The sequence below is a fragment of the Podarcis gaigeae genome (genome assembly GCF_964106915.1).
Source record: "Podarcis gaigeae genome assembly, chromosome: 1".
Classification (NCBI taxonomy): Eukaryota; Metazoa; Chordata; class Lepidosauria; order Squamata; family Lacertidae; genus Podarcis; species Podarcis gaigeae.
The window spans coordinates 50,932,423-50,953,125 of NC_139678.1; the positions used below are offsets into that span (position 1 = coordinate 50,932,423).

General features: G+C 44.1%; 1 protein-coding gene across 14 annotated transcripts in view; it reads right to left on the reverse strand.

Annotated features, from left to right (window-relative positions):
- Positions 1 to 20,703, reverse strand: part of DGKZ (diacylglycerol kinase zeta) — a 135,887-nt gene that overhangs the window by 22,721 nt on the left and 92,463 nt on the right. For all 14 annotated transcript variants that reach the window (XM_083749528.1, XM_083749526.1, XM_083749532.1 and 11 more), the window contains 21 exons: positions 20,372 to 20,480; positions 19,034 to 19,129; positions 16,686 to 16,763; positions 16,076 to 16,132; positions 13,470 to 13,538; positions 11,368 to 11,439; positions 10,902 to 11,018; positions 10,732 to 10,803; positions 8,673 to 8,768; positions 8,459 to 8,541; positions 7,372 to 7,432; positions 6,450 to 6,563; positions 6,026 to 6,166; positions 4,900 to 4,978; positions 4,376 to 4,431; positions 3,876 to 3,938; positions 3,555 to 3,628; positions 3,317 to 3,428; positions 2,503 to 2,702; positions 980 to 1,080; positions 160 to 239 (listed from right to left, as the gene is read on the reverse strand). In XM_083749528.1, the coding sequence (XP_083605654.1) occupies positions 160 to 239; positions 980 to 1,080; positions 2,503 to 2,702; positions 3,317 to 3,428; positions 3,555 to 3,628; positions 3,876 to 3,938; positions 4,376 to 4,431; positions 4,900 to 4,978; positions 6,026 to 6,166; positions 6,450 to 6,563; positions 7,372 to 7,432; positions 8,459 to 8,541; positions 8,673 to 8,768; positions 10,732 to 10,803; positions 10,902 to 11,018; positions 11,368 to 11,439; positions 13,470 to 13,538; positions 16,076 to 16,132; positions 16,686 to 16,763; positions 19,034 to 19,129; positions 20,372 to 20,480 (1,930 nt within the window). The remainder of the gene's footprint in view (positions 1 to 159; positions 240 to 979; positions 1,081 to 2,502; positions 2,703 to 3,316; positions 3,429 to 3,554; positions 3,629 to 3,875; positions 3,939 to 4,375; positions 4,432 to 4,899; positions 4,979 to 6,025; positions 6,167 to 6,449; positions 6,564 to 7,371; positions 7,433 to 8,458; positions 8,542 to 8,672; positions 8,769 to 10,731; positions 10,804 to 10,901; positions 11,019 to 11,367; positions 11,440 to 13,469; positions 13,539 to 16,075; positions 16,133 to 16,685; positions 16,764 to 19,033; positions 19,130 to 20,371; positions 20,481 to 20,703) is intronic.

The window sequence follows — 20,703 nt, forward strand, 5'->3', positions numbered from 1 at the left end:
CAACTGTTAAATTTCATTTGAGGGGCAGTTAATTACAACTGGAGAAGCACAGATACTATGACAGCAGGGGTATCCAAGTGGTATGTCACTTGAACGGTAGTAGAATTATAGCAAGTTTACACTCTCCCCTTCTCCAAGTGTTTTGCTTTTGCATCTCACCTCCTGAAGCCTCTCAATGTGGGTCCGGCATATCTCCAAGTCACTGTCTCCTGGCACAACGATAATTCCCAAGGGCACAGCTGGAAAGTAAAAATGTTATCAACAAATACCATTGAACCTGCTAAATGCATTCCTGGTGTATCAGGTATTCACTGAGCAGAAGCTAGGGGACAAATCATAGATGCAAGACCAAGGTTGCATGTTTGAACCCCTTATGGGACAGCTGCATATTCCTTCACTGAAGGGGGTTGGACTAGATGATTCTCAGGGTCCCCTCCATCTCGAGCATCATACCATCTCACAATGCACACGGGAAGCTACTTATCTGAAGGTATCTAACGGACAAAATCTTTGTGCATGTGGAATTTTAATATGTCAGGGAGAAATGCTAGACTAGAAGCCTTCTCTCACAGATGTGTTAGCTTTCGCGCATACAGGGAATTTTGATTACAGATAGGTAGCCGTGTTGGTCTGCCATAGTCAAAACAAAAAAAATTCCTTCCAGTAGCACCTTAAAGACCAACTAAGTCAGTTCTTGGTATGAGCTTTCGTGTGCATGCACACTTCTTCAGGGAATTTTGATGTGAGGGCTCTTTTTAAAAAAAGACTAATTATATGGTAAGATGCTGCCATGCTAGAGTAATACATTTGGATAGGCTGACAGAAAGGCAGAAGGTGCCAGCGACTTGCTCACATGCTGTACTGTTATGGACAAAGGTGTGCAAGTATAAAATGGCTCCAGAAAGTCCCTGCAAGTTGTTCTAGGCACCTTTTAGCTAAAGAGGCTCCAGCAGCCTGGGCTGTGGAACCAGCTACTCACAGGCCTCCTTGAGCTTCTCCTTGTCGTAGTGAAGTGCTTCGTAGTCGTGCATGCCAATTCGGCTTACGCGGATTCTTAGCCGTTCTGGAACGGGCTGCTGACTGTTTGCGCAGCAGGAAGGAAAGGTGCTGATTTAATTAAGGTGGGGCTGCTTAGGGAAAGGAAGACAGCATTGTTGTGGGAGGGAAGGGAAGGGAGGGAAAGAGGGGGAGATATGGGGTGGGGGTGGGGAATCCCAGAATGTGATACAAAATCCCCATGCACAACAACAACAACAATTAGAGTAGCATTGTAGCATTTAAAAACTTGTTATCTGACTAGTGGACAGGAACTCAAAACAACAGTTGCATTTGCAATTGGCTCTTCAGCACTAAAATGGGCATCTAGTCTTTGAGAAATCAGAAGAAAAAACAAAGTGGCAGGCGGGACACCCCTGAGCCCCCGTTATGCCTCTAGCCGTGCAGGTTGCTTCCGTAACACTGGCCCCAATTGCCACCTCCCATGTACAAATGCAGGCAGGCCAAAAGGAAGGGAGGCACAATTCCTGGCTTCTTTGGGAATGTGCTTCTTTATGCAAGAATGATAGAAACTTGCAGCAAGGCCTCATGCGCAATGTAGAGAGGCAGGAGACCAGCATAGTCTCAGTACTGGGACAGAGCTGAAGATGGGGGTTAAATGTTGCTAGCTCAGCACTACAATGCCAAATGGAAGCGTAACAAGCAGCCATGTAGATGTACCTTGGACAGGAAAACAGGCTTGCCAAGAAGGGTATGAATGCCAGGAAAGACATAAAGCTTTCACAGATCGCCCCCTCACCCACCTTTCATTATGCCTTGAATGGGATAAGCAGCATAATAAAAACTTTCCTTCCCACCCACCGCCTCCCAAGCAGTACAATGTAGGAAGCTGTGCACCTAAGATCTTGTGCCACTCATTAGTTTCTAGGAGTCTGTGATACAACTCTCCACTCCCTTCCCCCAAAAGAAAATATAGCAGAGAAGGAACTTTGCTTCCACAGAGCCCTCTCTGTGGGCTCATATAACCCTGCTTCCTCCATTAATCATTCAGCTGCTTGCCTTTAGGACTAGGACAAGGCAGAGCCATCCTGATAAAGCAGCTGAGAAAAGGCAGTTACGCTTTTTTGCTTGCGGGGTGTGTGTGTGCTCAATATCAGTGTTTTTTGGACTTCAGAAGACTCAGTGCTGCATAGCTAGAAAACCCAATACATTTGTCTGTAGAGACTTTAATTCTGTTGGGTTTTATATATCTTACATTTCATAGTATTAGAACTTGCCTTTAGGATGGTTTCCAATGCATTTTAATCCAAACCTCTGGGATATAGTAGGATAGAAATCCCACTCAACTCAGCAGCTAAGCTCACAGCAGGCAGTCCTGCTAAAGGATGAGGAAGCTCTAAGGCTCGCCTCCATGCAAAAAGGTTTATTACACTTTGAACAGGCAAAGCCACCTTCACTCCCTGCCCCAAAGCCTTGGGGGTGGTCCCTTTGTAAGATAGAACCTACTCATTAAGCAGAGGCATGGAGTTGCGCCTCTTGGTCTTCTGCACCATGTTGGCCTGGTTGCGCAGGGATATGCGAATGCAGGAAGCCCCTAGCTTGCAGGGCTCTCCGTCCACTTGCATGGGGATGGCCTTGGATGTGGTCAACAGCACCTCCCGGCACTGGTGCAACCGCTCTCCGTGGCCGCCCACCTGCAGTGCTGCCTACAAAAGGAAGAAGAGTGTTGAACAGGAAGGGCCAACCAATGAGCAACGTCAGTGGGAGATTGCACATGACCTGAACCTGGGAAAAGAAACGTTTTCCCATTACCAGCAGCATCTGAGGCTGCTGTGCAGTGACTCAAATCAACAGCCGCTCCAGCTCAGTACTGCCAACTCTGACTTGCAGTGGCTGCCCAGAGTTCCCAGTTCCTGCTTCTTCTGAGGACTCTTTAATGTTTAAATAGAGATGCTAGCAGATGAACGTGGGAGCTGAAACCACACGCATGACGTATATCTACCACTGAGCCAGGGGAGTGGGCCAGATGACTCTCGAGACCCCTTCCAACTCGACAGTTCTATGATTTTATCTAGTCTAATACTTGTGTCAGACAGCTCCTCTGGGCAAGCTAATAGTTAAACATCAGATCAAGAGGCTGGCACTGTCCTTGTCAGCTAGGCAGGCTTAGCGGCATCTTAGTTGGTCTTGCTTACTTGTTCAGGTTGCACCCGTGTTAGTGTCATAGAGGCCAGAAATTCCAGTCCCCACCCCAAATCCAGCTGCATCTGCTGTCCTTGATGACCCCAGAGATCAGCCATCAGGAGCTGCCCTGGCTTACCAGGGATGTCATGGTGAAGCCGATGACCTCAAGGCAGCCGTCATCATGACGCTGGGGTTCAAAGTCATGGTGCTCCCCAGGGTTGCCCCAAGGCATGGTGCCTGCGCAGTACCTGCACATAGACAGGAAGGAGGGAAAGTGTGTTGGCGGCAGAGGATAGCACACCTCTGATCCCTGAGCGTTGGAAGGGAGTTCAAAGGAGGGGGAACACTCCCCGACAGGGAGAGTTACCACTCACCTTGGAATGTTTAGGAAGACGAGGCATTGTGGCTTCAGATCTTGGATTTTGGGGGTCAGGTCTGTCCCATCACACTAATGAAAGAGGAAAAGGCGACAGTCAGCTGTCAAGGCTGGTTGCAGCACAGAAGAACCTCAGGCGTTCTTTCTATCCCTTTCGTGAGGGAACAAAATTCTTAGCGCCTTGATCTTTCCCAAAGATGCATTTGTCCTCTCGATGCCTTCCGCAGGGTTTATCTTTAACACGGCAGCAGAATGACCTTCTCAACCCAATCAATAACCAGTGCCCTCCAAGCGCCTGGTGGCCCCACAGCTCACTCACCACCACTTTGATGTGTTTCGCTAAGTCTCTGGAGCTCCCCATGAGGAAATCGGAAAACGCCGTCTGCCAGAAGAAGAGAAACCGAGTTAGTTCACAGAGGCTGATTGGGCACTGACTAATTTCAAACAGCGCTCCTGAGACGCACTTTGATCCCCACTCATCATGTTGCCTTGGCTCCACTAACCTCTTCCCTGCTGGAAACAAGGCATGCACCCCAGTCAGGATTAAATCCCATCTCCCCCCCCCATCAAATGATGTCACCAGTGATGTCAGTTTATGGGTGGGCAGATTAGGGGAACTGACCCCCCCCCCGCCCAAGATTGGCCCACAGGGCGGAAGTTCCCCACTCCTGTTCTAAAGGCTTCCCTGGGAAGAAAAACATTACAGTATGGCCTGCCCTCCAGATGCTCCACATGTCACAGTGAAAAACTTTGGGGACACACTGAGACCAAGGCAACAATTCCTAACTGGGCTGTGAAAGGACATCCCAGTGAACTTACCCCAGCATAGAACATTTTATTCCGAAATCGGCTGTTAAATTTCTCTGGATTGGCCTCTGCAGGGGGAAAAAAGGTTGCTATGGGTTACTTGTTGCCAGTAAGTCACATTTCTGTCTCCATGACTGGTTAAATCACAGAAGAACCTTCTCTGCATGCTCATCTCCCCACATTAGAAAAAAGCAGCAGAAAGTCTCTAGCCCCCCACCCAATATCCGCTACCAGAGTTGACCGTCTCTTGCCACAGTGTGCTCACACAGCACTCTACTGTATGACAGGATTAGGGGATTAGTGCTAGTTTAGCACAAATAATAACATGGACCTTTACCCCTCTTACTGAAAGGAAAGGCATTTGTTGTTGTACCTTGAAGCCAACTCCTTGTCACTTTCTTCTCCCTCCTGATTAAACCCTCTGCTTTCAGCTCATGACCTCCAAAATCATAGTGTGGTTTCCCCACAGGAGGCCATCCCTCCAAGCACGGTGCACTGAGAGAATTGGCCACATCCCACTTGTTGTTGCTATTTACCTCGGGACTCGTGGAATTCCAGTGTCACCCGGGCGTCAAAACCAAGGCTGAAATAATTGTTGAAGACATCAAGAGGGAGCTAAAATTGAGAATGAGAGGAAACACCACTAAATCTGAGGCTCTGATGAAGGTGAAATGACTTTTCAGCTACTCTATAAATACCCATATGTGACTAAGCAAAGCAGAATTCAATGGAAATTGAGGGGGATGGATGGGGTGAAACAGTAGCTAGGACAACAGTGTTTTGTCATAGAAGTGCCATGAACATCAAGAGACAAGGGATGAAAAGCCCTGGAGTGGGGAGCCTTAAAGAGTGTTTTAAGGTAAAAAGTAGAGACTGGAGATCCTTAGAAATATACCGTGGTGGGGTCTGTTTTGTTTTTGTTTTATTTTTCATTTATAACCCCCCCCCCAAAAAAAACCACCTTTCAATGATCATTCAACAGTATTTCTAACATTTTAACCTTGACTTCCCTCCTCCCTCCTCTTTCTGCAGTTCCTTAAAGTCCCCCCCCCCCCCCGCATATCCCAATTGTTTCCACTTATTCTTTTGATCATCTGTTATCATATATGTTTTAGAAACTGCAAGTTTTTACACAATCCTGTTAGTGCCTTAATCTGTTTGCAATTTGCTTGTAAATATTCAACAAAATTCCTTAATAAAAAGTTTATTGTCTTGATTTCTTAATTCTTCCAGTTAAGTTTCACCATTTCTGCATATTCCATTAATTTCTGTAAGCCATTCTTCCCTGGTCCGGACTTCTTCTTCTTTCCATATTTGGGCAAATATCATTCTAGCAGCTGTAGTTGCATACACAAATAAGTTTCTATATTGTTGAGGTAACTCTGATCCCACAATCCCCAAAAGAAATATGCTGTGGTTAACCTTTTCACACTGCGCAAATTGGCTATCCTCCTTTCCCCATCTTACTTTCTTCATTGCTATCCTACTTGCTTACTTTACATACATGGAAAAAACCATTAGGTTAGCTAGGGGTAGTTGCAGTTGCCATAACACAACTGACCCACCATGAAAGAAACCAGACAGAAGCATACTAAGTATATCTTTGGTGGGGAGACTGTAGCAGCTGGCCCTAAAAGGGCATGATGGTGTTGTGGGCCTCACCTTGTCTGCCGCCGTCTCATCCTTCTCTTCAGCGTTTGCCTCAGGATTTGGCTCCACCTGCAGACTCCAGCGGTCCAGCTGCACAATCTCCCCCTCTTCTACGTGTGACAGGATCTTTGACAAGGGCTCATCCGTGTAACCCTGTGGGTCGAGATGTTCTCCGTGAAGGACTGACGCAAGATAGCGAGCATTAAATGACCTCCTTTCGGGAAGGGCTGTGGCTGAGTATCAAAGGTCCAATCCCCAGCATATTAAGCAGGGCTGGGATAGACTTCTTCTTGGAAACCTGGAGAGCCACTACCAGTCACTATAGATAATACTGGCTTAAGAAGGACTGACTCAGCACATTCCATTTAATCTCACACCCCACTGCTGACCTGGAACACAATAAAGTCTAGCATTGGGACCAAACTGGCAGTCTTACCCCACCCCAGTTCAACGTCCTTGCCAGGTCATTTCCGGTTCCCAGGGGAAGAATGGCCACAGGTGGTGGAGGGTTCAGGCGCAACTGGTCCAAGATGGAGAGGATCCACCCTACCTATTTAGTCAAGAAAGACAAAGGTTCAGACAGAAATTCGGCTGGGAGCTTCCCTTGCTTTTGTTTTGGCACATGGCTGTTTTCTCAATATAGGCCAAACTCCAAAAAAATGACAAAAAGAGAGAAGCTGTTAGGAACTGGGGGAAGACCCCATGAGTGGCTACTAGGCCATACATTGCCAGTTAATCTGGTTTGGAGCCGACTGGTCATAAGCAAAGCAAAAAAAGAATTATCTGTGAATACTAAAGAGTTATGTAGAAGCAGCTCATAGTTTAGAGAGAAGTGGCATGTTGAGTAAAGGTCAGCAGGGTAGTAGTACCTGAGCAGCCACGCTAATCACAAAACAACCAATGCAGGCCTTGCTCCCAAAAAAGCACTGTCACTAGCATGCAATTCAGCTAGCATCTTGGTTGAAGATGAAACACACTGCATCTTGGGCAATGTAGTTTTGAATGATGATGAGTGCATTATAGAACTTGGTGGACCCATTTTTCTCATTTGATTTAGAGCCAATGAACTGTCTCTTAATTGGCTATCCATGACTGCTATCCATAGTGGTCGTGTTCTATCTGCACTGTTCAAGGTGATACACCTCCAAATGCCAGTTGTTGGGAATAAAAAGTAGGGATAGTGCTGTTGCACTCAGGACCTACTTGCAAGCTTCCCAGAGACGTCTGGTTGGCCACTGTATGAAGAGTCCTGGGCCAGATGGGCCTTTGGCCTGATCCTAGTCCTCTCGTGGTGTTATGACATAAACCCTGGCTTTCTTCATAACTCATCAAGTGTTCAAGGGATTGCGGCCACTTACCGTACCATCTCCCCCACATGCCAGAATTCGTAGGTTGTGCACTTTGCGATACATCTCCAACCTGCACAAAGCCCAGAAGAAGTGATAGTTAAGAGGACAAGAACGGAATGCGCAGCATCAACAGGAAGCAACCCCTCGTTTTCATGTAATCTTTCAGAAATGTAGAAGCCGAGTAAGAACCCATCAAAACATATTTGTCTTTGGAACCAATCCTCAATCTGGCACAATCTTCATGCTACCAGAAAGAGCTGTATGGCCAAAATCAGAGGAAGAGCGTACTGGGAAAGAAGGACTGTACTTTGGATGATGTAATTTAGACTAGGAATTCCCAACCCCACTTATTTGGGAGAAAGCTCCACTAAAATCAATAGGATTTACTTTTGAGTGGACATGGGTAGGACTGCACTATTAGATTCTCCTTCCTCCAGGAAGCAGAAGGTGTCCTGGTTAGAAGGTGTAAACAGTAGTTCTTTTTCTGCTGCACTTGGGCCCTAACTGAAAATAAGCATAGCTGCTAGGGACTTGTGATGAATTTGAGAAACGATGGTTCTGCCCTGAAGTCTGCTTCATCATCTGAACGTGAAAAGTCTCTCTCTTAGCCCAGGTGGGCCCTTCAGATGTTGCTGAACAATAATTTCCATCACCCCTGGGCATTGGCCAAGCCTGCTGTGGCTGATGGGAATTGCAGTTCAGCCAAAGATTCCCTAATTCACCTCATAGGGTTGTTCATTTTGTTCTATTCCACTCTCTCTTTAGACCATCATCAGCACTTTTCAACTGAAAGTACTTCACTGTATATAAAGCAGTACAAGTACCACCAGTTGAAAAGCCCTGCTTTACACAGTCAACAGTAGCTTAGATTGCATGGGTCATCCAGTTTGAAAAATGACAGAACATCAGGTGTTCCCACTCTTCTGATACTAAAGTGCCACTCTCTGCTCCTTGGAAGAAAGACAGGATGCAAATGTAAACACACACATACAAAAACAGAATATGTGGAGACTTTGCCGTGAATTTCAGTCCTGTGTCTTTTAGAAAAGGCCTCTCTACTGGGATGGGGCTAAGACTCATTCAGACAGATACTCACGCTTCTTTGGGGCCTCCCTGGCTGAGATCAAAAACTTGTCGAGGGTTGAGGTACCACATAAATGACTGGATTATTTTTGTTCCCTAAAAATTATTGAGAAAGAAGAGAGTAAGGAAATTAGGAAACAAACTGAAGAAGGACTGGGGCTAAAATACAGATGTGTCAGCATATGGTCTGCAACCAATGGAATAAAATGCTTGAAAAATACACTTACCTGATTCCCACCACTTTTGGGGTTCACAAACACAAGCAGCGGCTTCATGAGAGGTGCTGGGACAGGCTTGATGACAAAGGGTTTCCATCGCCCTTCCTGCAAAAATAACATTAGTAATGATTAAGGATAATGACCCAGATTATGGTGAAATAAGTGTTTATGCCCAGGAAGCTCAATTTGTTTGTTTTTGTAGGACCCCAGTTACTATCACCATTAAAGTCTACATTACTCTGTTAGTACACGTTGCGTAAAACTGGACAAAGGTGCATGATCTGTTCTTCATGGGCAAATACAAGCAGGGGTGTATTTTGGCTTTGGCAGAAGTTGGAGTTCAATGTTCATTTCTGGTCAAGGTCTCTGGAAACAGTCATAAATATAATGGGGAAAGTTGGGCCACTGGAAGCTTTAACCATTGGTTGCCAGCCTTCTAAGTTTCATTGTTTTCAGCCTTTTCTCCTTTTGGGCTTCAATCCCCACCATCCTGAGAAACAAGCTGTCTCCTTTTGGACTGACACTAACGTTGCCTCAGGTAGGGAAGCAAAAGCTCCCCAAGCCTTTAATCCCATGTGATCAGTTAGCAATATTTAGGATTTATTGACAATGTGGTATCAAAGCAGCATTAACTAGGTTCTCCTCCGTTCAAAAACAATACTTAAATCCAGTGACTAAACCTTAATGATTAAAATGTATTGCATGGTCCTCCATTTGCTGCAGTGTCTCTCTGCTAACGAGTCAAGAGCCATCCTGTTTACTTGAAAGGCATATGCACACAGCACCCTTAGTAAACTGACAGCTGGTAACTATGCAACTAAACTGTACATTATTAGTGATCACCGGAGACTAGTAATTCTATGACAGAAATGGGGAATCTGTGGCCCTCCAGATGTTTCTGAACCACAACAACTATCATCCCTGGCTAGGGTTGATCAGAGTTTAGGTCCAACTCTCATCAATCCCAGAGTTATATTATAAAGGAGCCAAGGGAGGGGGTGGAGGGAAGTCAGAGGATTCAAGTAATCCCATACTGTGGATTCAATACGAATTGTATATATAGTTGTTTTAAATGTTTTATTTTATGCTTTTTCTTATTCTTAAAAGTAATGCTTTTGTTTCTTTGAAAATTAATAAAAATATTGAACAAAAAAAATTCCCAGGGTCCCTATCTTAGGAAAAGCAACTGAATGTGTTACTGAACCGTATTCCCAGCAGAAATAGACTAGAATTCTATGACTGACCCCTTTTCTCCTAGAACAGCACAATGAAATGTTGAAGCCTTCAGTCAACCAGAGTTTCCCAACATAGCAACCATGACTTCCCAGTTTGGACAAAATGGGAAATTCTGCTTAACTGGAAACTTCCTCATGTTGCTGAAGGGTGCTGCAAAGAGGATGCTTAAGCAATCAAAATGCTCATACATACGTTTGCTTATTAAGCCAAGATAAAATCATTCAAAGACAAATTATGTCTTCTAAAATTCATCACAGATTAGATCAGAGAATTCATCATAACTGTTTTTATCTTGCATGGTTGATCATCAGTGTAAGTTTCTCCATTTTTTGTGGTTATATACATTTAGTTACAGCATTTAATCCTTCTTATGTTTGTTATGCCACCTTTAAGTTAAAAATGGATTTTCTATATACAGTACAATTATTGGTTTATAATGCAAGTATTTATATTATTACATTTTGTTCAGTTCTTAATTTTTGAACAGAGAATGCAGTTCTGCCCTTTCAGAGATTCCATTTGGGAGATTTCATGCAATTTCACTGTTTTTCTTGAAATTGAGGAAAATCAAAATACCTCCTCTATTTTGATATGTTAGTTAGAACGTTTGCTATTTGTAAATTAACCAAGCAATTGTTTGAGAGCACAGATTATTTTTTTTTTAGTGTTCCACTTCCCCTAGCATGCTAAAGACATTCGTAAGTAAAACACTGGAGGAAAAACCCAAACACTAGTCTATTGCCTGGTATTTTTGCCATTGATCTCTCAGCACACCACCTCTTCAGTTTGCATCTTAGTTCTCAGTCTTTCCCTATCCTAGTTGTTCTCTGACCTCAGGACCCTTCTTGCTGGATTTCCTCCTGAACGATGTCCTCTTTTTCTTCTTACTTGACTTTAGCGGGTTCTAGAGATGAGGGAAAAGAAGAAGCAATGTAAACGAGGAGCTGGTTTAAATGAGGCCCCTGTTTTAAATGGAAAAGGAAACCCAAGGGGGCAACCTACTTGGGGATGCCGGACCCGTAGGATCCAAGTGGGGGGGATGACAACAGCAGCATGTGCCCCTAGTGAGCAGGGCTCCTCAATGTGCTGCAGCATGAAGCATGAAACTTTACTGTGATACTGAAAGGAAAGGAAAAGGAGAGAGCCAGTTAGTGTCTACAGAACTGTCCCGGACAATCACAGTCTTCAGTGTGTCTGTTCCAAACACTGGCCACATCTACCCACGCAGCAGAATGATGTAGTAATCAGGGGGTAAAGTGATAAGGAATGGGCTGTACCACTTCAGATTGCAGGGGGCAGGATCACCATTTTTAATGCTCTCCTTACTTTAAAAAAATAAACAAAAAAATAAATAAACAAGAAGAAGACTAGTACTTCCAAACTCTGGGGCGAGGGAGGTAAAGGAGGCAGAGGTGTTTGTGTTTAGAAAGCGAGGGCAATTTAGCAAACAGATACATGCTGCACTCACTGCTTGCTTACACCAGGAACAGCTGATGGCTACAATCTCCTTGCTGTGAAAGGCGAATTTTTGCTGGAAACCCTGCACAGGGAGACAGGAAAATAAGGAGCAAGTTGCACATCACTTCAAGTTTTTTTATATATCATAGCAATAAACCATGAATTTACAACAACAAAGAGTCCTGTAGCATCTTAGAAACAAATAAATGTAATGCAACGTGAATATATTGTGGACATTGGAGCAGAAAAGACTATTTATGTATATGACCACAGCTGCGTGGATGTTATTGACTCAGAGATGGAAAGAAAAGAAGTCCCGACCAGAGAAGAATGGCAGACCAAAATTTTAATAAGGAATGGGGGAAATTTATAATTTATCTTAAAAACCATTGTAATCAGTTAAAATCATTAGTAGGATTGGAATAACACTCGCAGTTTAATCATGAATTTTTGATATAATGGAGATGTAAAAGGTTTGAATTATTATAAAAGATGCAGAAGGAAATGACTAACAATAGGACCCACAAAGGGGAGGAGGGAAATCAAGGAGATTATTTGGAATCTTGTTTTTATGTTGTATGCTGGATATGTGATTGTAAAACCTTAATTTGAAAAACCAAATAAATAAATTTATTTTAAATAAATAAATAAATAAAATCCTGCCCTCCCCAGCGGAAGCCGGGCTCAGAGCGGCTAACAGTAGTAAAAATAAGACAGCTTACATAAAATCACAATGAATTAATTGAAATACATTCTAAAATCAATTCATTCTAAAATCAATTCAAAATCAAATGAATGGCAACCATTGGGCTGGAGTGCTATGAGGATTACAGAAGGAGGGGGTCAGACTACGCCTTGGCCAAAGGCCTGGTGGAACAGCTCTGTCTTGCAGGCCCTGTGGAAAGATGTTAAGTCCCGCAGGGCCCTCTTGTGACAGAGCGTTCCACCAGATTGGGGCCATGGCCGAAAAAGCCCTGGCTCTGGTTGAGGCCAGCCTAACCTCCCTGTGGCCAGGGATCTCCAAGATGTTTTTATCTGAAGACTGTAAGGTCCTCTGTGGGACATACCAGGAGAGGCAGTCCCGTAGGTACGAGGATCCTAGGCTGTATAGGGCTTTAAAGAAAGAATATATTGTGGACAAATATCCTTCATCAGACACATAACTCTTGTCCTAATGTGCTAGTCTTTATAGGACCAAAAGGAAGTGTATTTCCCCTCCTACAGTCAGGGCTTTCCCCCCGTGAGTTCCGGCACCTCTGTAGCATTGCAGCATGGCGCTTGGGACTGCACGACAGAGGCTGTGGGTGGAACAGTGATCGGTGGGGCGTGGAGAGGTGAGCTCAACAACTTTGGGTGGCTGTTTCCCCCTACGTTTCTGAAAATGGTCTGTGAGTGAGAAGCTTGCCGTGAATCTCAGTTATGACACAGGGGTGGTTGTTGTTGTTACTGCTGTTAATGTGATTGTATAATTATATAAAAATTATAATACATATATTGCTGTTGTTTGGAGAAGGAAAACTCTGATCCCTCAGTGCCTTGCGGAATATATTTGGGAGAAGAAAAGGCTAAGGAGTAAACTCTACACAAATCCAGATTATAGTCCCTAAAACTGTTGAATGGCACCTTGTATGCCTCCTTCCAGCAACTCCTGAAGCCAAGCTGGGGTCAAATACATTCGGTGCTCCTCATACAGTGGTTTGACTTCACCCCGCGAGGCACACTCTATTGTCTCTTGAGACAAACAGATGCCAACAATGATAGTCATTTATTTGTAAATAAGTAAGTGAGAATCACAAGGCTGCATACGACAATAAAATTCTACACATATATATTTTAAAGCCAGGCAATTCAAAACACATTGTGCAGAAGACTCAAGTTCTCTCAAAAGAAGAATAAACATGCCTTCAGATGGAAACAAAGAGGTGATACGGAAGAGGCCTCAGAAAGATGCAAAGCAGTGTCAGAAAACAAAACTTCAGTATTGCTTCCCAGCGCCTGATATAAGCTCAAGATGCGTAAGAATCTTGATCTGAAAAGGTGTTTTTTTTTGCAGATCCCAGTTCCAGCTTCATTGTACCCTTCAAGCTATATCCACACAGGTTTTCCCCTCACCTTTCCACACTGTCGACATTTCCCTTCCTGACGTCTCCGGTGTACCCAATGATGCCGCACAACTGTAGGCTGTGGAGAAACATGTGAACAGTTTAAAGGACGAGGAAATGGGAGAGACACATATACCGTCCCCTGAGCACACATCTAGGCTGGGATGCTTAAAAGCCGAGGCCTCCAATGCTGCCTTGACAATCCAGAACAGAGTAAGCCAGCTTCACCTTCCCCTGCTTCAGAATCCCCTCAAACTCAGAAAGTATGCCTCAGAGCCAAACAAGGACAAATGCAGAGCACTTCCAAAGGAAAGTATTCAGCGCCCATTACTGAAGATGAAACAAGTACTTTCTTTTTAAGATACACCAAACCAAAACTATTCAAAACGATATTTCATGGCATTGAATACAAGAATAGTCTACCATCTACATATTTGCCGCGAGTAATACCTCAAGGCTATGAGCAAGTAATCTGTGTTGCAACACAGAGAGATTATACTATATGTAGCTTTTCTTTCTGAAACGAGGTTAAATACACAGGAGTAAAAGGCAAGGCTGTGCTTAGTGGCAAAAGGAACAAATTCCTGGTCCCATTTAACAACATGGATCCTCACGGCTTCAAATTTATTAAATTGTTAGAAGTTGAATGAGTACAGGTCGTTTAGTGAAATTACCTTAACTTAACTACAACATGAGATAGTTGCTCATTTCATGGTTATGTCAAAAATAAAGTTCTGTGGGATGCAATCTGTAGGTTTGAAGGTGGCTGACAGGTTGATTTTCAGCAATCCTATGCACTAAGACTTCTCTCACTGACTGAAATCAATGGACAGGGGCAAAGAGCAGGGCTTTCTCTGCAATTAAGTGCCCTCTCCCTTATTGGATTTCTTACTCTTCCCCACCACACCGCCTCGTTGCAAAAAAAGAAGAAGAAGAAAAAGCCTTCCTGGCTATCTTTGTCACTCAGAAATTAGCTAAAGGCATTTTATTTCAGCTGGTGTTCAGAGGCAGAAACAGATGCCAATTTTATGATAACTTGTTATTTTTTTATTCCCTGTAAATGTTTAATTGTTTATATATTTTTATGGTTGTTAATGTTTTACTACTAACTATTGCTCTATTCTTAACTGTAAGCTGCCCCAAGAGCCATTTTATAAAGGCCATGTGGTAGGATATAAATGCAATACATACATAAATAAATTTGTGCAAGTATTCAGCAAAGACCAGAATTTACTTTTTTTCCTAGTCTCTGTTGAAAGCAAAAGCTGCAAGCACTGCAACTCAGGAAAATGTGACCAGGTATTTATTTTTACGTCTTTTCCTGTACAATGTTCTTCTTGATTACTCAAATATACACCAGATTCACTCCAATAATGATCCTATTAGGAGTCAGAATGGTGAGACTCAAAGGCAGGCTGCACTTCTAATCCCATCAAGCCAAGAGAAAACACACCAAAAAACAAGTCAGGATAAAACCTAAGGGTTACCATAGTGACTTGGTTACTAAGAATGACAGTTACAGTGGTACCTCGGAAGTCGAACGGAATCCGTTCCGGAAGTCCATTCGAATTCCAAAACGTTCGGAAACCAAAGCTCCTGCAGCCAATCATAAGCTGCAGAAGCCGCATCGGATGTTTGGGTTCCAAAGAACGTTTGCAAACCAGAAAACTCACTTCAGGGTTTGCAACATTCGGGAGCCAAAACGTTCAACTCACAAGGCATTTGGGGTCCAAGGTACGACTGTACACCTTCCTCCACTGGGAATGCTATGTCTATATGTTAAAATTGCTTGGCTCTTTAAAAATATGTTCAAAGGAAGATTCCTTTAGGTCTATATCCAGTTTGAGAGCTGGTGCAAAGTCTGTTCAGGTGAAGCACAGGTTCAAGTTTTCTCTATGAAGCTGTAAGCATGTGGATGTGTTAAAATCTCACTTCAAGTATGGACGCTGCCTGATGGTTTGCCAGTATGGATGCTCATTGGCCCAGCCCTCTACCTTTCAGCACCATGGAGAGTTCTCTTCCTTTAGGGACTGAATTAAGTGGTGGGAAGTATGCTGTGACTAGCCACGCACTCCCCAGCATGCACCAGGCCCTTCAGAGGTTATCACTAGTAGCTCAAGAGTAGTTAATTATGTTTTTGGGCTACAACTTCCATTACCCCTGATCATTAGTCATACTGGTTGGTGCTGATGGAAGTCAGCATCTGAATGGCATAACACTGGCTACTGCATAACACTGAATGCATCTGAATGGCATAACACTGGCTACCTCTGTACTAACTGGTAAATTAGTCCACTCTTTCCTTAGATTAGAAAACTCCACTCATTACTATAATGTATCAATAATAGATAATGGGTGGCATCTCATTGTTGTACCTCAATGTGCAGGTTTTCAAAAGAAATGCTCAGGAGGGATGGGCCATAGTGAGTCTTTTACTGCTCAGACACATGTTAGCACCTCAAGTTCAGGGGGGTATACAACTTTAAATCAGACTATGGGCAGTTTGTCACCTCAGAACCGAATGAGGCCAAAGATTTCACAGCCACCTGCATCAAAGGGTGCATGCACACAATTTCCTTGTGCTACAGATCAATAAACAGTCCACAAAGCTCTTACCTCTCGGACATTTCTTGATCCAGATTCCCTGAAGGAAGGCTTGCATCGGAAATTTATCTGTGGATTTAACAGAAAGATGGGTGGAAAACTTTTTTAAAAAAATAATAATAACAACAACATAAAATGTGAAGCATTTCTGTCCTGTGAGGAATACATTATTTGCCATTCCCTCTTTCCTCCCACTCAGTCCTCTCAATGAATAATTGAGCATATGCACATATGAGATTACTTTATATTGAGTCAAGCCATCAATTCATCTAGCTCAATACTATCTATTCTAACTGGCAGCAGCCCTGCAAGGCCTCTCACAGAGGCATTTCCCAGCCCTGCTGCTTGAAATCATTTAAGTGGAGATACCAGACACTGAACCCAAGGCCAACTGGATGCAAAGCTATCGGCTTTGGCATCTCTAAATGCAAAATTTATTTGCCTACAGAGTCAAAAAGGAACAAAATATGACAGAGGGAGCTTGGTTCTTAGGAATTTCTCCTAGCAGGCATATAAGCGTTCATGGAAATTGGATCCGACAGGAACGTTCCTTTTTTTTAAAAGGAGGTTGATATCCCATCTCTCCAAGCACAGCCCAAGAGCTTAACTAGATTTTACTCACTTTCTCTAGCTGTTCTATGCAGGGTGTATGGACTACAATCTTGCAGGCAGCACACTTGCGCTTGGAGAGAGGTTTTTGCTGCAAGACAAGGAAGACAAGAGGTTTACATCATCTGCGAATGACTGGCATGCCTGCAACAAGCTCAACACTCAAATAACTGTTTGTGCATATGGAACACACAAGTATAGGGTAAGAATGCTGCAGGTAATGGCTTCCTCTTTGTCCTTCCATCCCAATATATGCACCAGGGGAGAGGATGGAGATGGAATGGATTGTGCATGGAGTGCATTACCTCCCACTTTTGTTGGCCTTAATGAAGCAAATGGAATCCAGGCACTGAAATATATTGACCGACTGATCACAGCCCCCTACCCGCAAAGCAAAGGGTACCATCAAAGGATAGCTGGAAATATGTATTTATTTCTATCGTTCTGTATACTTGAGGTGGATTCTCATTTTTCCCCAAAAGCCTTATAAATTAAAAACATAAAAACACCATGCAATCTGGGGGAGAATTACAAGCTAATTTAGATGAATTTGCATCGAGGAAGTTGCTTCCAGCTCTACAAGATAAACATAAAGCTTGTGATTGCATTTCCGCCTGCTTTTCTTTATTTTTAAATCTTCCTGGAAAGCTTTTTCAGTGTGACTCACCCTTTTGAGGCAGCCAAAAAAGATACAGGCGCACAGTACAAAAGGGGGAGGAAAATCCTGAATTCTAATACTAGTAAGATACAGTGGCTAGAATGAATAGAACTCATTTAGGGCAGTTTGTAGAATTTGCTACTTTAAAAAAAAAAGTTGGGAGGGCAAGGAAGGTCACCAAATGCTGAACAACAAGTATGCAGAGATAAGGAGTGTGTGGACATTCGGCAGAATTACCAACTTATCATCACAGAATAACAGAAGTATAGAGTTGGAAGGGTCCCTCGTCCAACCCCCTGCAGTGCAGGAATATCAACTAAAGCATCCATGACCTCTGCTTAACGAAGGAGTGTCCACCACCTCTTGTGAGCGTCTTACTGCCAAATAGTTCTTCCTGATGTTTAGTTGGAATCTCCTTTCTTGTAACTGAAATCCACTGGTTTGGGTCCTACCCTCCAGATCAGGAGAAAACAAGCTTGCTCCATCTTCCATGTGACAGCCCTTCAGATATTTGAAGATGGCTACCAAACCTCCTCTCCATATCCTCTTTTCCAGGATAAACATACCCAACTCCCTCAACTGTTCCTCACAAGGCTTGGTTTTCAGACCCTTGATCACCTTGGTCACCCTCCTGCCCATCTAGCCCACTATCAAGAGTGGCAATTCATTCAAGGCCCCAGGCAACGTTGCTACCTCCAATCTTTTCTGGAGAGTGATGCTGGGGGAAATGAGTCTGGGTCCTTATGGGCGGTATTCAACTAGGTTTTACCCAGAATCAACCCACTTATTCATATTCATGAATTTTAATGGATCTACTCCCAGTAAAACTTAGTTGAATTACCACCCTAAGGACACAAAGCATGTACTCTGCCGCTGAACCATCGTTCTCTATTACACATGAAGCTGCTTTGCACAGCATGACTAGTTTGCCCATGCACTGCTGTCGCTCAAATTGTTAAAAGAAGACATGGGCGGGGGGGGGGGAGGCGGGAGAAATAATTTTGATTGGGACCTTTCCACGAGCAAAGAGTTTAAGCCCTGCTTGCTGGATCCAATCCAGTTCAGGCCCTCCACCTCCAGGTGTTTTTTTTTTCAAGAGCTACAAAAGAACAACCTATGCAGCAAAGATCACCTCTAGTTTGACCCAGAGGCTGCTGCCTGACTGGCAGCAGTTCTTTGAGACCCTTTTAAATGGAGCCGCCAAGGACCTTCTGCACAAAAAGCTCATGCTCCACAACCAATACATTGCCCCACTTTTACTTAGACATTTTTGTAGAAATACGCTGTAAATGTGCAGGTTCTCTCTGTGCAGCTAATAACACTACACACACACACACACACACACACACACACACACACACCAATTCAAAACAATAAGCAGAAAGGTTTCTCATGTTCATACTTCCAGATTTTGTGCTAGACACCAAATCCCACAATGTATGCTAAATATCCTTTAAAAATCACCAGGTGCCAATACCCACTGCACAAATAGAAGTGATGTGAAGGGCCACTCCCCCCCCCCCCCCCCCCGTACACCACCCTCATTTTCCCCAAAGAAAAGTATTTGCTCACATAACCTCTGCTTGATGGTGTTCTGGGATATGCAGTTTAAGGCATTTTTTTGTTTCCTCCACTAGATGGTAGTGCAGACTCACACAAAAATCAAGTTGACCAGTTAGGGGCATCCTCCTGCCAAGACTTACCAGCATTTTTGCAACACAGTTTTGTTCCCCCACATAGCAGAAGTCCCCAGAGACATTGGTTTCAAACCAAATATGCTCCCCGTAAACTGCAGCCTCCTGAAAGACAGAAGTAATGTGTTGTCATTCCACAGTATTGTTGCAGGGTCACACTCAGTTCAGAACCTAGCCACAATTCCATCCGGTCATTAGCTTCAGGGGAACTAACTTGACTCTCCACTTCAGCCCCACAGATGAACTAACAGTCAAAACTACACATTGCTTTAACCAAGCTTCTTTCTGGCAAGACTCCACCGCCACACATATGCCTCGGCATCGTCCTGTTGCACATTCTGCATCCCTGCACCCACCAGTTATTTGCCACTGACCTCAAGCAGGCACAAGGAAAGGATTTGGTTCAGCCTACAAGCACGACATGAGACACAGGTGGCGCTGTGGGTTAAACCACAGAGCCTAAGACTTGTCAATCAGAAGGTCAGTGGTTCGAGTCCCGGCAACGGGGTGAGCTCCCGTTGCTCGGTCCCTGCTCTTGCCAACCTAGCAGTTCAAAAGCACGTCAAAGTGCAAGCAGATAAATAGGTACCGCTCCGGCGGGAAGGTAAACAGCGTTTCCGTGCACTGCTCTGGTTCACCAGAAGCGGTTTAGTCATGCTGGCCACATGACCTGGAAGCTGTCTGCGGACAAACGCTGGCTCCCTCGGCCAATAAAGTGAGATGAGCACCGCAACCCCAGAGTCTGTCACAACTGGACCTAATGGTCAGGGGTCCCTTTACCTTTACCTTACAAGCACGACATACCAATGGCTCTGGTCAATGGGAAGCATAGAATGGCCAAATACTTTCAGGTATAGATATGGGGACAGGAGGGGACTGTGGCAGGAAATAAACATATTTCAACACGTGGCTCCCATTTGACCTTCACAGGTTAGCTTTGAATTCACCGACATGGCAGCTTCCCATGCTACCAGTTGATTGCTGTAATGCAGAGCACAACCAGAGCTACAGGAACTATCCTGTGGAAACTCAGGTACCATCACTCCAGAGAAATGCACTACTTGTTTCCTGTCTTTCTCCCATGGAACTCAAGGTGATACTTATAGGGTTCCATGCCATTTCCCATACAGGCACTGACCAGACCTGCTTGGCTTCAGTAAGGCTGATGTATCAAGTGACTTGACTTCAGACTACACCCTGGCCAATGATACCCTTGCTCCAGAAAGCCACCTGTGTGTGGATTTGTACTGGGCGAAACTTATGCAGCCAAGCCAATGGGAAAGAACCCATTCATTATCTTTCCTTGCACCCCCCCCCCCACACACAAGGGGAGAAGGTAGCACTTACGCTCCAGTCGACAGTACTGCGGATCTCCCTGTCTGAATCGCTTCTCAGGGCTAGTGGGGGGGTTGGCTGGGCAACCAGGTGCTGGAGACCAGACTTGGCAATAGCTTTTCTGAAAGACAGGAAGAAGATTGTCCATAAAAACACCTGGAATCATATTAATCATTATTATTCCTAAATGCAGCATTTGCAAGCCTTCTGGGGGGAAAGGATGCTAAAAAGAAAGGCATTCCATGTGTTAATATCAATTCCAAAAAGCTGCCTAAAATGAGGCAGAAATTATCGGAAATCACAGAGTAGGTAATACTTACCCAACTCAGTGGTAGGCGGTAAGT